This window comes from Rhinolophus sinicus, chromosome 17 (genome assembly GCF_057876585.1).
Source record: "Rhinolophus sinicus isolate RSI-liver-muscle chromosome 17, RSI-T2T, whole genome shotgun sequence".
In the NCBI taxonomy this organism is placed as follows: domain Eukaryota; kingdom Metazoa; phylum Chordata; class Mammalia; order Chiroptera; family Rhinolophidae; genus Rhinolophus; species Rhinolophus sinicus.
This window is the reverse complement of record NC_142517.1, coordinates 122,626,513-122,641,872: the sequence shown is the minus strand read 5'-3', so window position 1 is coordinate 122,641,872 and position 15,360 is coordinate 122,626,513. Positions and strand designations below refer to the sequence as shown.

The 15,360-nt window shown below is 44.5% G+C and overlaps 1 protein-coding gene across 2 annotated transcripts in view; it reads left to right on the top strand.

Moving 5' to 3' along the window:
- Nucleotides 1–1,468: 1,468 nt before the first annotated feature.
- Nucleotides 1,469–15,360, top strand: part of CFAP221 (cilia and flagella associated protein 221) — a 104,693-nt gene continuing 90,801 nt past the window's right edge. Inside the window, exons 1-6 of one of the 2 annotated variants that reach the window (XM_074335277.2) lie at nucleotides 1,469–1,640; nucleotides 3,038–3,223; nucleotides 5,768–5,868; nucleotides 12,410–12,496; nucleotides 12,849–12,947; nucleotides 14,430–14,530. In XM_074335277.2, the coding sequence (XP_074191378.2) occupies nucleotides 3,085–3,223; nucleotides 5,768–5,868; nucleotides 12,410–12,496; nucleotides 12,849–12,947; nucleotides 14,430–14,530 (527 nt within the window). In that variant the 5' untranslated portion in view covers nucleotides 1,469–1,640; nucleotides 3,038–3,084. Of the gene's footprint in view, nucleotides 1,653–3,037; nucleotides 3,224–5,767; nucleotides 5,869–12,409; nucleotides 12,497–12,848; nucleotides 12,948–14,429; nucleotides 14,531–15,360 lie in introns of both variants that reach the window. The other variant, XM_074335274.2, reaches the window with a different exon arrangement.

The following is a 15,360-nucleotide window of genomic DNA, read 5'->3' as shown; positions in this document are numbered from 1 at the left end:
CCAACAGTTATTGGGTAATCACAATGAACAAAGAACTGTGTCAAGGGCTGTGGGAGATCCGAAGATAAGCCACAGTCCCCTGCCCTTAAGAATTCTTCAGTTTAAGATCATACACAAACAATGATGGGTGCAGCATATAAAAAGATAAATGCCAAAAAAGATGGTGGAACAACGTGTATGGAAGCCCAGAGGAGGGAACAGCCCTTCTGACCTGGAAGGTTACGGGGAGGGGAGGGGATATACCATCTCTAGGGCTAGCCTTAAAATATGGAGAGATTTTTAATTGATGATGATGATGAAGGGGAGAGGGAGAGATCAGAGAATGGGAAGATGGTAAAAATGAACATGCCCAGTGGGGGTGGGGGTCAAAACCACATACAGCACAACAAGTGATGTGGGTGTGGGAAATGAAGGTATCCTCATTGAATTCCTGCTATAATCTCTCATCAACACAAAGCCATAAATAGCATCAAGCAAATACCAAGTCACGCGTGCAGGTAGCAAGACAAGGGCAACTCCTGGGAAGAGAGAAGCCTGAGCCATCTGTGTAAGGGATAATGTTCACAGGTGAGCAGGGTGGCGTAGACAGGACTGGAAGTCCGGGGAGCAGGACCAGTTTTATGGTTTATAACCTCTAAATATCAGCCTCCAAGATAGAAACAGCTTTTTCAATGAATAATTGCAACAACAACCAAATGATATGGAGGGAGAATCTATTGATTAGAAGAGACCTAAAAGACATATCAATCTATTGCAATGTGTGGATTTTATTTGAATTCTGATTCAAATTGGCAAACTCTAAAAGTTTTATGGCATTTATGAGACACTTGGGTCCCGGATAGTTTAAGATGTTAAGAAATTATTGTAATTTTTTTAAGGCACTGGTATTGTGGTTATGTTTTTTTAAAGAGTTCTTATCTTTTGGAAGTATATTCTGAAATATTTATGGATGAAATGATGTCTGAGATTTCTTCAAAATAATATAGGGAGTAGGGGAAAGGTATAGGCGAAATATGATTGGCCATGATTTGTTCATTGTTGCAGGTGAGTGTTGAAGGTTCATTATATTATTCTGCCTACCTTTGGATATGTTTGAAATTTATCATAATAGAAAACGGAACACAACCTGTATTTAAGGAGGGCGTCCAGGAATCAATGTCAGTCGGGAAGCTCCACCCACTGCGCCTGGGAGGCCCCGCCCCCTTAGGCCCGCAGCTCTCCCGCGATCGGCTCTCGCAGGTTACCAGTTTATAGTGTCTCCTGGCTTTTTCATTTTCCCGCGGGGTTCCATTGGCTTCGTACTTCATCAGTCGCGCACTCTGTTCTTCCCCATGCCCCGCAGACTGCTCCAAGTCCCCAGAAGTCACCCATGGCCTCTGTCCCTCGTGCTGCGACAGCCCGGCTCCCCCCACGTCCCTGGGGAGTTTGGTGGTGCCCTGGCGCAGACCCTGGGAGCGCGTCTGCGTCGTCATGGCGACGCTCCAAGCTGGAGCGGGCGCCCGCAGATTCCGGCCCGGGAACCAGCTCCAGTGTGAGCGACCTGGGACCTGAGGCCGAGGTGGCTCCCTTGGCTGCCGCCAAGCTACTGAGGCAGCCTGAACCCCGGGCGGGTGTCCAGCCGCAAGTCAGACTGGGCCCGGGTAGGAGGAGAGGTCAGGCTTAGAGGGTTAATGGGGTGCGGGTGGTGCGTGAGTTTGGGGGTCGACCCCTACCCTTAGCAGGGGATGGAGTAAAGGGGTGCTGAGGGAGCAGGCGTTTGGCAAGGATGGGAGGACCTGCCGGGTAGAGGATGGGGCGAAGGGACCAAGAATGTGGGATGTGTGAAAAGGCAGACAAGTTCACCCTGGGGGTGAGTGAACTGGAAGAGGAGCGCACGTGAGAATGGTTTAACTATTGTACCTGCCTGAAGAAGGGCAGGGAATTGAGGGAAAGCCGGCTGGAGAGTGAACTTGGGGTAGGGGTTGAAGGGACAAAGCCTTTGAGGGGGAGGCTGCACTGTGGATGGGGAGTCTTCAGCCATGCTAGGGAGAGGAGTGGGAGGTGAGGGGAAAAGAGAAACTTCTTTCAGAAAGTGGTTAAGCACCTTTTTCAGTGTGGTCACTTTATTTTGCTTGATGCTATAGACTTTTTTTGGAATCTAAAGCTATGAGCCTTCTTAAAAAAACACACACATAAAGATCCACAAGTGAGCTTACATTCAATTTCAGGGTCTTCACAGAGCAGACCCCCAGCCTGTACAAGGGCTCCAAATTAAGAGACTTAGCTGGGGAAGATATAAAGATGTGTGGGATTTGTAAAGTGCCATTACAAGTCAATAAATTGCTAACACCAAATGAGTAGAAGAGGCAGTAATTGCTAAAGAATGTTAAAAGGGTGGTGGGATCAGTGTGGACTTTATGAAGAAGGGGGAAGTTAAAATGACTGTGTTGAGGGAAGGCAAGTCAGATAAAGGGTATGACACAAACTGGGACCCTCTGTCCTAGGAAAGAGCTCGTAGGACAGACCCAGTCACCCTGGGAGGAGGTCTCCCCATCCCCCCAGAGGGACCCAGGAAGATGGCTCATAAATCACAGTGTCCTATAAATAATGTCTCAAAATGTTAAAGGGTTTTGTGGTCACATACATCTAAGATACTGATTTGGAGAAATCTCAGAATGAAGACGCCTGTTTAAATTGTTTACTTCATCATTTTCCAAATTTATTCAACTGTGAGAGCCTTTATTTTCTTCTTTCCATGCCCCTACTCATAGCTCAAGAAGCATCTCAGGACGACATTTTGGGAAAAGCTCTTGAGGAGAACCAAGGGCCACGAAAGGGTATTGAGCAATGGCATGGTATTGGGTTGTGAAGTGTGATGCAAGGAGATTAATGGGACAGCCGTGTGTGGGAATGGGTGGCCATCAGAGAGACTAGAGGCAGGAAGGGCCTGAGCCACAATAAACCATGCAGTGGCAAGAGGTACATTTGTCAAGTACTGAGAAAAAAAAATGTGCGTGGTTTCTCATGGATGATTATACTGCTACTGTTTTCTTCCCAGGAGATGACCTTTGGCTCTAAAAAGAAGACTCTATTTTTCATGATAAAATGGCAGCAGTGAAAACCCCCAGCAGAGATCTAAAGAATGCTGAAGAACCGTTTAATAACGTATCACCCCTCCTTTTGAAGAGCCTAGTAGAGGAGCCCCCAAAAAGACGAGAAGTGCCTAATCACCTCCTAGAATCAAGTAAGTGATTAGAAACAGATTTGCTTCACAACTCACATCTTCCCAGAGGATCCAAAGTCCAGAAAGCAGAGTGGAACTTTTGCTGCTGATTTATCTATATTGTTTTAAAGGCTCATAATAGTTTTTATTAAGAACAATGGTTCTATTTAGTGCCATCCAAGCTGAGAGATTTTTGAGGTGTGAATTAGTAACCAAGTTCTGTTGCTCCCACATTCTCAGATATCTTTCCTGTCTGCCCCCCTGCCTTGTTCCTCATCCTTAGCAAGTCACCAGACTGCCGTCCTGCTTTCCATCCTGGCCACATTGTCCTCCAGACCACCCTTCACACCCCATTCAGTTTCTTTTGTAGAATCCTGGCCAGCTCCTGTCCCTATCCTACTGGAATAATCTCAGCAGTCCCCCTTATATACAGAATAGTTACAACTCCTTTGTTTGGTATTTGTCCCCTTTTGCTGTTGAGCTGATCTCATCCCCAATTCCAGCCCCAACTCCTGCTCCTTCAAAACCACATGCAATTTATACCTTCTTGCCCCTTTCCATGCACGTCCCTCAGCCTGGAAAGCCTGTGTCATGCAAGGTGTCATGCGGGGTCTCTGGTCCCGCTCCCCACACAAGAACGCAGGATATGGTTCAAAAAGGAACATCCACGGAGCCATAGATACGGGAGTCATACCACTATATTCTCGCTGGTGGCTGGGTTGGAGACACAGGAAGCAGGAGCCACATGATCTGCAATCCGCCATGCTAACTGCAATCCACTATTGCTAGCTCAGCCACCGTCTTCTTGCTAGCCCCCATTTGCTGCTAGCGTAGCCACAGCAGTTATATTAGTGGCCAATGGCTCACTGGTTACAGCTGACAGCCAACTAACCACAGCTGATGGCCATGCAATCACAGTTGATGGCCATTTACTACCCGAGCCAGCACCTTTCCACGTGAGGCCAAGAGCCTGGAAACTGCACTCCTGGCTCTGTCCTTACAGCCTGGTAAATTCTATAGCTGTTATGTAAAAGGCTAATCTATTGCCTGCATTATTTTCTCGTAACCCACACGACATCAGCGTTCTATTTCCATCTTACTGGTGGGGAAGCTGAGACTCAGAGAGGTTAAGTGAATTCCCCAAGGTGGCACAACTAAGTGGAGAGTTGGTGTTCAGCTGTCGTAGCCCCATGTCCCGCTCTCTACCATCGCACTAGGTTGCTTCCCACTCATCTTTCAAGGCCCATCACAAAGGCTGGAAGTGTAGTATTTTGGTGTGGCTCTTTTGTCACGATAGAACTTGTTGAGGGCAAATTAGTATACTTGACTATTTCTGGGCATTAACAGAAAAATGCTTGTTTACATCTATTTTGTGCCCCTAAAAACAAAACAAAAAAAATGCTTCAGCATTAAAAAAAACAAATAATGTTAATTTCAATACTTAAAAAATTACCAAATAACTAAAGAGATGGTCAGTCCCCCTGAAACGCTATCCTAACCCCATTCCAGCCCTTCAAAGCTGATGATGGCGACAGCTCACCTGGTGAGGAGTCACAACACCAACATTTCATACCCACTTCAGAGGTATGCTAGAATCACAGTGGGTGAAGGGATGGGTAAGTGTGTCTATGGCTCACAGGACTGGGGTAGAGCCAAAGTTGAAAGGGGATCATTTAAGAAACTAGACAATGCATTCATATTGAGGAGGTAGTTTGGTGGTTGGAATCAGACAGACCTGGGCTTGATTTTTAATTACCAGCTGTGGGCAAGTTGCTTAATCTTGTTGAGTCTCAGCTCCCTCATCTGCAAAATGGATATAATACCAACCTCAGAGGGTTGGGGTGAGGGTTACAAACGCATGCCTGGCATAAGGCTGGAGGCATGGAAACAGTTGTGCAGTGGGTTCTCAGTGCCTTCTCCACACGTCTCAGCTCATGCTTATATGAAGAGCTGGGAGAAGTTTTGTAGCCCTGGACACTTTTGTGAGCTCAGTTGTTTTAATCTTGTTCTCAAAACTGGAAAAGCAAAAGACATTCATGTTACAATAATAACAGTTTGAGACTTTACTGTCCAGAGCGATAATTATTCAGAGCTTTAAGATTATATCACGTTGTAATTCTAGTCAAAGGAAGTCAAATCAAACAGTTAAAAATGCAGTAATAAAATTCAACGCTTAGTGTGTAGAATCTTTGAAGTGGGCATTCATTACATAATAAGAGAGCACAATATACAAAGGCAGGGTATGTGAGCTTTATGAGCTTGTGTTTCGTTATGAAGACTTGTACAAAATGTGAAGAGCAAATTCTTTTAATAGGTAATAAACAGTACACTTGAATTGGATTGTGATGATACTATCTCCCAAATGATGTGTAGAAACAGAGGGAGAGGCAGTATAGTTCATTTGGAACAGACCATTAATCTTGCTGACAGCTATATCCTCTGAAACTTTCATATTGCTTAAAATATCCTAAAGGAAAAGGAGCCCATGCTAATAGGATCTTCTTTCATTTAATATTTTCTTTCATGTCTCATCTCATGATGTACTTATCTACATTGTTTTTATAGAGGTTTATACAAAACTTCTGAAGAATAAGGTCATACAAGCAAAGCCTGGCATACTGCATTTTGGAGGCTATCAAGTAGAAAAGCAACACCAACAGACTCTGGTAGGTACTTTTTAAGTGGGATAATTCATCATCAGAATGAAAGACAGGAATTTTCTGCATTTATATTACTCATTTATCTAAAGAACAGCATAAGTACAGGTATAAGTTGGGCCAGAAAGGTAGTTTGAGGATGAAAAATTTTCAAGTTGCACCAGTGTCCTTGGAAAGTTACTTCCCCGTTGCCTGAGGCTCCTCCCAGCACTCTTTCCAGCCAGGTGTCGTTGCTGAATGACTCTTAGGGGCTGGGAACTGTGCTGTGTCTCATGTAATTCAGTTTTGTCCTTACACTAGCCCTGTGGTCGTTGTAATATTACTCTACTTATATATGGAAACACAGATTCCAAAAGGTTAAATAGTTGGCTCAAGAACCTGAGCTACTAAGTGATGGAGATAGACGGATTCTTAGGTTGCTGTCCTGCAGGCCAGTGCACTCTTGCTCCATGCCTACACGCCACCAGGGAAAGGGGTGTCCCTTTCCTAAGAGGCTCCAGCGAGGGTTCTGTTTCACGTGCCCTGGTCAGTTAGCCATGCCTAAATCAGTCATTCTGGTTAGAGAGGCACTGGGCAGATCTGGGATGGCAGGGGTCAACTCCACTGAACAGGCTTCAGAAGGGAGAGGTGGAAGGATGGGCTGCACCGGAGCTGAAGCCTGCAACGACTGCACCGCCACAGAGCCACCCCAAGGGCCAGTCCTTGCTGGGTCCCCTTTATTGACCTGGATGTTCAGACAGGAGTGGGTTGTGGGTGATACAGCACTCCTAACTCCCATGATAAAAGGGACCTGAGCGTTTAATCAGCTCTGCAACCTCAATGACCTTAGCACTATCCCCTAAAGTCACACTGAGAAATCAGAATACCTCCAACGGGGCCCCAGATCTGAGCCAAACTGGCCTCTGCTCATGTGTCAGAGTGGGCAGAGGTGGGTTCTCTTCACATGAGCCCTCTGAGATGCTGGCTTTGTATGTGGTGTCACCCTCTGGCCCTGTCCTCAGCCACCATGAGGGTCTCTACTTTTAGATGTAGTGCATTCTCAGAAACCATGTCTTAAAGTGGACCATTTTAAGATAGAATTCTGACTATTGTGTTAGACTGCTCAGAGTGAAGAGAATCACTAGAGGAAACTGAGAAAAACGGTAAATCTTCTCAGGAAGTGAGGTTGGGTTGTATCAGGCAGTTCCTAATGAAAAGAGAGTGCAGTTTTTATGAGCCCCTATGCACTGAAGTGGGTAGAGAGAGGACAGATCAAGAGAGGAACCTGTCAGGTGCCAAGTGTTTCCTCTCAGGAGAAGGGTTAGGATATAAAACTGACTCGGAACTTCACCCATCAACCTAAATGGACACATTTCTTAGAACACGGCATCAAGGACCAAGATTAATAATACATTTTGGAGCTTACTTTTCCTGGTTATTAGGTTTGCTGTCTAGATTATGGTAGGATAGATCTAAAATAATCATTCATAAATAGTCATTGTTTATAATGAATAAACAATTCACTACCCATCTGCAGCCCCCTCCTTCTCCTCATTCCCCCACCCACGTCACCCCCACCCTAGGCAACCACAGTCTACTTTTTATCGGTATAGATTTCCCTATTCTGGACATTGCGTATAAATGGAATCATAGTACATGTGGTCTTTTGTGACTAGATTTTTTCATTTAGCATAGTTTTCCAGGTTCATTCAATTTGTAGCATGCATCAATACTTTATTCCTTTTTATCGCTGAGCAATATTCTATTGTATGGATGCACCACATTTTGTTTATCCATTCATCCATCCATTGATGGACATTTGGGTCTCCACTTTGTGGTTATTAGGAATAATGCTGTTATGAACATTTGTGTACATGCTTTTGTATGGATATATTTTCAGTCCTCTTGGATATATATCAAGGAGTAAAATATTAGTTTTCTGTGGCTGTCGTAACAAATTATCACAAATTTAGGGGCCTAAAAGAACAGAAAATTCTTCTGGTTACCAGAGTCCAAAATCAAGGAGTCAGTAGTGCCATGCTGCCTCCAAAGCTCTTGGGAAGAAGCTTTCCTTGCCTCTTCCAGCTTATGGTGGTTTCCAGTGTTCTTAGTCTTGTGGTTGCAAGACTCCAATCTCAACTTCCATCTTCACATGGCCTTGTCCTCTGATTCCCTGTCTTCTTTTCTGTCTCTTAAAAGGACTCTTGTTATTGGATTTAAGGCCCATCTGGGTAACCCAAGATGATGTCATCTAGAGGTCCTTAATCACATCTGCAATGACCCTTTTCCCAAATAAGGTCACATTCACAGGTTCCAGGACGTATTTTTTTCAGGCCACCATTCAATTCACTTTTGTTTCACTTTCACTTCCTTCATGACTAATGATTATGAGAAGCTTTTCATTAGCTTACTGGTCATGATATAAAAAAGGCTTGTGGAGGAGAAGCCATTTGAGATAGTCCAAAAGCAAAGTGAGAAGTGGGGATAAGACATTCTTGGCATAGAGCAAGTCATGCTGAGATGTTCAGGCTAAGCAAGCATGCAGCATATTTGGAAACCAGAGTGAAATCTGGTTTACCTGGATTGTAGGGTTTTTGAATGGAGGTAAAAGCTTCATTCTGAAGAACAGAGGCTATCTCTGTCTTTTGTATAGCACAGTGCCTAACACACAGACAGCACTCACTATACACTTGTGAAGATATTGAACTCACTTTATTGTGTCAACCAGTGGTCATTGGTGCCAATTCAATGCCAACCGGAATTCCCAGTTTGGGATACAGTGAAGCAGGAATCTTTATTCAGTGCAAACAGCTCAATTGTGATACAGCAAGGCCGTAACAACAGCATAGCTACGGAACAACTCAATAATGTTACAGCTCTATTATGAAGCAGCATGGCTGTGCAACAGCATGGCTGTGAGGTGACCTTGGAGTGAGGCTGCCTTGGGGAGAGGCTGCTCTGCTCTGCTTCAGTCCATTCTGCTCTGCGCTGCTATGTTCCCCTCTGCCCTGCTTTGTTGTCAGTCTGGTCTGCTCTGCTCTGTTCTTGTCTGGTCCAGTGAGAATTCGTCAGTGTTTCAGCTCCAGCCAGGAGAACACAGTCTTCTGTCTTCAGTGGAAAAAGAAAGTGTGATTCTTGAGCCAGAGGGTAGCTGACTTATATAGAGAGAAGTCCCTGGCCCTGGTCCCTCCAAAATCCTCACAGTTTGATTGATCCAAAAGGCACTGTTCTGATTGGTCAGTTGGAACTGCTCTGATTGGTTGGTATAGAAGCTAATGGGCATATAGCTGCATAGCTCCGATTGAACAGGAAAAGCCTGTGCTATTGGTTGAAATACAATCCAGGGACTCCTTTGTAAGGTCTGATTCAGGTGGTAGGAACATAGTACAGGCAGGCAGTTCAGCGTGGGAGACAGGCAGTTCAGGCTTCTCCCTGAAGTGCAGTTTGCATGAGAGGCCTGTTTAGAAATGACTGCTAGGCTCTATTTTTAAACTTGTGCCCAGTTAACCACCAGGAGCCCTTCTTGGTAGGCGTCTTCTTTCTCAGGGTCCACAATTGGAAGTGAGTGATGTGGCAGAAACTCAGTAATTCCAAATAAATACAGGGTAAAGTCTAAATAATCATACTGCTTCTATCAGACATTAAAACAAACAAATAGATAAAAGTACAAAATGATTTCATCTTAATAACATTCTGGGAGCTACTGGGAGAGCCAGCCTCCTGTTTCCATCAGCAAAGTTAAGCGGAAGCTGAAGGCAATTACCTTGAGATTGTTGCCAAACAAGGAGGAAAAATCCAACTCTGCTTTTATCTTAGTTTCACTACAGGAAACTATGCAAATTATTCAATAATGGAATAACTGAATGTCGATTGAAAACCAGGATAAATTGTTCATTAACATTTGGGAATGAGCCATATCTGTTTAAAGGACTGAAAGCCTTTTACTTGGATTCATTTTGAAATCAATGTTTCAATTTGCTTTAAAATTTGAAATAATTGTGTCCAGTTTTTTCAAAACCAAGACCTCTTAAATTCTTTTTCCCTCTGCAGCAAGGTTTTGTCTGGGAAACTATATTTGGTGTTTTTTTGTGTGTTTTTTTTTGAACTTTTATTTATTTTAAGTGTGTTTTTCCAGGACCCATCAGCTCCAAGTCAAGTAGTTGTTTCAATTTAGTTGTGGAGGGCGCAGCTCACAGTGGCCCATGTGGGGATGGAACCAAAACCTTATTGTTCAGAGCTCACGCTCTAACCAACTGAGATAACTGGCTGCCCCCCTAGGGAAACTATATTTGTTAAGTACCTAATTAATCATTTTTCCCCATGAGAAAACCCATGTTGTTGTTGTTGCCAGCCCAAAACAAAGTTGTTAGCCTATACAGCCTTATCTTACATAAGTTAGCAGTTTCTTCAGGCTTTCTGCAATAATAGTGCAGACTTTAGAGGCTCCCCTCCCCCAAGATCTTGGGTCTCAGAACTGGGACCATGCATCCCGGTCGCCTCTCCTCAGTGTGTGAGGGTGGGGAGAGGTGAAGCCCCAGTGTAAACACAGTGCATCTTTCTGAACCATCACTTTTACTCTCTCATTTTGGAGCAACACATTGTAGAGGAAAATTTTAGAGTAAAATGCAAGACCAACATGTATTTTAAGATAAAAACACTGCAAAGAACTTACAGGGCTACTTGAATTTTGTCCCCCTATCACTGGGGTTAAGTATTAACCTTCTCCGAGAAGCTGTGCCACTGAAGGGAGGTGTTAAAAGACTCCAACTTGGAGTCTAAAACATTGTGTTTGGGAAAATTCTATGATAAGTGCTTGGGGTTAAAGGTTAGCCCCTACTGACCCGACCCCAAGGAAAGCCGGATTTGCTCTCCCCTGTGGATGGGGAAGACTGGACTCTCCTGACCCCTCAGGGAGAGGGGGGTCTGTAAGCCGCAGGGAGACTGTAAGCTGCAGAGATTGAAGGGAGAGGGAGAGAGCGATGGGCAACACTTGGGAAATCCCCATACATCTTGAGTAAAAGCTGTTAAACCCATTGGTTGGGTGGGTTTTTGTTTGTTTGTGTGCAGGGGACAGTTCTGCAAAACTGAAGCAAGGGCTGAATGGGGTGCCCTGTGGAGGTATTAGCAAAGTCATGAGGACCCACAGGGCCAGGGGAAGGTCAACCCCCAGGGGAACAGAGGTCATGGAGGGAGTGGGGACATCTACTGACCCCCAAACTTGGAAGACAGAGTAGGATATTAGGCAATCCTCAAGGGTAACATTGAGTTACTCATGTTTTGTTAGCTTTTCAAATAAACTTGTATTATTAATTGAAAGTATACCTTCTAAACACTCCTTTAACAGTGCTCCTTCCATGACAAGCATGGGGACAGAGCTTTTTGTGAAGGCTTCCAAGACCTGGGGCTGTGTGGCTACCTCTCCATCGCTGGGCAGGTCCCACCACTCAGGGCTCCGGGTGTGTTGAGCAATGGCTGCCGGCATCCTGGGTCCCAGCATCCTGGGTCCCAGCATACCTGCCGTTCCGGTCTCTCTTGGAAGGACCAAAAGCTGTCAAGGGTAGGGCCCCAGCAGCTCACACTTTCACCAAGGCCGCTCCTGTGCGTGGCCCCTTGGAGGTCAAGAATGCCTTGGTAACTATGTTTATTTTTTTTTTAAGGTGTTTAACATATTTAAAAAAAGAGAAGATATGCCAAAACAGGGTCACAAAAATTGTGGTACTTTAAGAATGTTCACAGGTGACAAATGAGAACTTTTAACAAATGCAAACACCAGTGTAACCTCATCAGGAAATAATTTCTGAAGTCTAATTTCGGGCTTTGATGAATGCGAGGCCTCAGGCAGTGGGCCCAGTGACAAGCCCAGCCTCTAACCGAGACTTTGGAAACCAAAGGACTCTTAACCCCCTGGCCCAGGTGAAGTCTGGATCCCCGGAACCCAAAGTTCTTGCTCCCCTCTCAGGCAGAGGAAGGAAAAACACCTCTACTCAGAGACCCAGTTAATTTATCCAGCCCGTTGTCCTGCCTCACAGGGATGGCCTCCTATCACCATCAGAAAACTCCTGACCTTGAGTTGTTTAATTTGCCCCAAGGATGGATTGGAGGCTGCCCTACCCACGCTCTTTTTCCTATTTTTGACTGCCTAAGTGTCTCGGGGTCCAGGACCAGTGGCAAGTAATTAGAGAAACTGTGGGAGTTGGTGGGTGGCTGGCTTCTCAGCTTAGTTGAATCACAGGACTAAGCTGAGTTCAACAATAAGGCACCAGGGTAGCCGGTCAGGACTGGGCAGGAGGATATGGGCCTTCCGGGACACGGGTGGGGTCCGGCTCTAAGGACTTCGAGGCTTGGAAGGCGCATGGGCATACTTATTATTCTTTAAATGGTGTTGGTCGTGTTTATTTTATCATTCTTTAAATGGCATGTGATAGAATTTGAATCTTTAAAAAAGTTAAAAAATACATTGTGTCTTCTCAAATCCCTTTTGGAACAACATGAGGTATAAATACATGAGGAAATGAATATGCAAATAGATAAAATAGTGTGTTTATTCTGAATGCTTCTTTTTCTCCCCTAGCGTCTGGTCAACATTTCCAATGAAGACATACATGTTCATATTTTACCCCCACAAACCAAATACTTTCAGATCAAGTATGTAAAAAAGGTAAACATTTTTTTTTTGGGGGGGCGGGGAATTTTGGGGAACAGTGTGTTTTTCCAGGACCCATCAGTTCCATGTCAAGTCATTGTTTTCAATCTAGTTGTGGAGGGCTCAGCTCACTGGCCCATGTGGGAATCGAACCAGCGACCTGGGTGTTATGAGCACTACACTCTAACCACTGAGCCAACCGGCCGCCCCAGTAAACGTTGTTTGATGGCCTGTTGTCCCCTGGTGTTCTTTGTGGGGTTGTGCTTTTCGGTGTCCTGGGTCAGCTTGCGATGGGGGTGTCGAGTGTTGTCGCCACAGTCCTGCTCTCTGCGTGCTCTGTGCCAACAAGAGCCCACTTTTCTTCTAGGAGCACCGCCTTGTCCCCGGCTTGTCCCTTACAGTCACCACTACATTCTCACCAGACGAGTGGCGATACTATTATGATTGCATCCGTGTTCACTGTAAGGTAAGTTTCTTAAAATCATGTTTTTGGGGGTAGGGAGTGGTGTCAAAACTAATATCCTCAAGGGAAGAAGAAAGAGAGATGGAATGACCAATATGAAGTTTCTCAGCCCAACCCCTGGTGTTCCTTGTTCAGCCTGTCTGAGTGGCTCGAGAGTCCTTGTCCAGTGACGTGGGTCCCAGTTGGTAATGCGCTAGGCTGCCGAGAACTGGGGCAGAGCCGGGAGACACTGTTTGCTGCATGTTTCCCTCCTGCCCTGGCCTAAAAACCTCATTTATCACCTGTGGGAGTTGGTGAAGGCTTTTCAAATAACTTTAACACACTCTTTTAAGTGCTAGGTTAAAAAATTAGCAACACTCCACAGATGTGTTTTTAAACACTGAAGACTGAATGGTATCCTGTGTGGGAATGTCCGCAGAGGCAGCCCTGGGGGTCTGCAGGGCGGTGGGAGCCTGTGGGCCTGACCCCAGATGGCTGTGCTGTGTGAGTTCTTAGGAGCCTTTTCTAGGTCACCTAACTCATCCTTTGGCCTCCAGCCAGAGTCCCCTCCACATGCTGTCAATCCTTCTCTTAAAACGGTCACTTTCACCCTTGCCTCTGCTCTACATTCCAGCCCCAACTCTTGTAAAAGTTGAGAAGCCTTAAGGTGAACTAAATTTAATTTTTCAAAACTATAACAGTAGAGTATGCTTTAGTAACAAACAAGTTTCCATTTTTAAAAAGGAAAAACAAAACAAAAACGAAACCAGAATATAGCTTCTTTCAGGAGGCATATTCTGTTTACCAAGAACAAAAATCCCCAGGCCAGGAGTGATACAGAGTGCCCCAGCGCGTTTCCTGCTACCTAATAGGAATGCTAGTAATACCTTGCATTTATGAAGTACTTTTCACCTTTTAAGGCCGTCACCTGCTTTCATTCTCAAAAGCACCTTTAAGGAAAGGCAGAGTTTTCCCCTTTGGCAAAGGAAGAAACAGGCCTGGAGAGGTTAAAGGTCATGCACAAGGTCATACATTATGCAGGACTGGAAGCGGCCCTCCGCCCCCTTCCAGCTCACTGTGTACTAACCAGGAGTCTGGATCCGCTGATTCTGTGCTGGTTTCTCTTTCTCTCAGGCCACTAACAACCTATAACTTTCTGAAATAGAAACTATTTCCCTATAACTTTCTGAAATAGAAACAAACACACTGCTGTCTTCCTGTCTACATGAAGGCGTCATTACCTTTAGCGTTCCTGGATAATAGTGAATATAATGTCAATGAAATGTATTTACATTTTCTTACACTTTGTTTATAGCAAAGGAAACTCAGTATTTGAAATGGTGTATTTAAGCACTCAGGCTTCTTAAGGAAATTTTTTTTTTTTCTTTTTGGGGAAATATTTTTTAATGATAGAAAACAAAATAGGAAATTAAGTATCTACAAGTCCATTTTTAAAAATTATAATCTTCAGTATGGTCAACTTGACTGTTTTCCCATCAATTTCAGGGTGATGATACTTTGGTTATTCCCATCCATGCCTATCCTGTCACGAACACCCTGGACTTTCCCTCATTTATAAATCTATCAAATGTTCTACTTGGTGAAAGGTGAGTTACTAAAATGCACTACCAAATGTCATAGGATGGGAAAAGTTAAGAGATACTCACATATATAAAAACTCAGATTTGTATTTTTCCTAATGGAAGGTTATCTTTCTAGCTGAGTTAGACTGAACTTGTAGTTGCAAAGGAAAACAAAACAAAACAATAACAACAACAACAAAAACACACCAAAAAAACCCAGCTCAAACTATCATAAGCAAGAAAGGGAATTTATTGGGTCATTTAACTGAAAGGTGCAAGGTGAATCTTCAGGCATGGCTGGGTCCCGGGGTTTTGGTTGCAGGATCCGGGCCCTCCCCTTATCTTGGTTTTCTGCAGGTTTCTTTCGTAGCAGGCTCCTCTTCATGGGGGCAAGACAGGTGCCAGAAATTCCAAATACTATTGGCAACAGGGGTGGGTGGAGGGGCTAGAGGGGTTGGGGGTATTTAAGCAGAAGTGTCAGGGTGGAGGCTTATGGACCAACTTGAATCTCATGCCCATCCTTTATCCAGTCTCTGTTTTTAGATGAAGGGGGAAATGGAGGCAAGAAAGACAAAAGACAGTGACTATGGAAGCCACATCTCAGATTCCCCCTCCTTCTTGTTGGGAAAAGAGTTAATTCCAGTTGTAATTTAAGATACGTCTTGTTTGTTTCAGTAAATATTATGAAATACCTATTACCAGGCACAATGCATTCTGTCCCTAGGGATATAACAAAGATGGACATTGCGCTGGTGGGTATTGAGATATAATGGCCATACCAGTTGTTAAAATATTGAATACGTCTCTGCTGCTTGGGAAATATATACTGTCCTGAGTAACCCCCCATCCCTCCA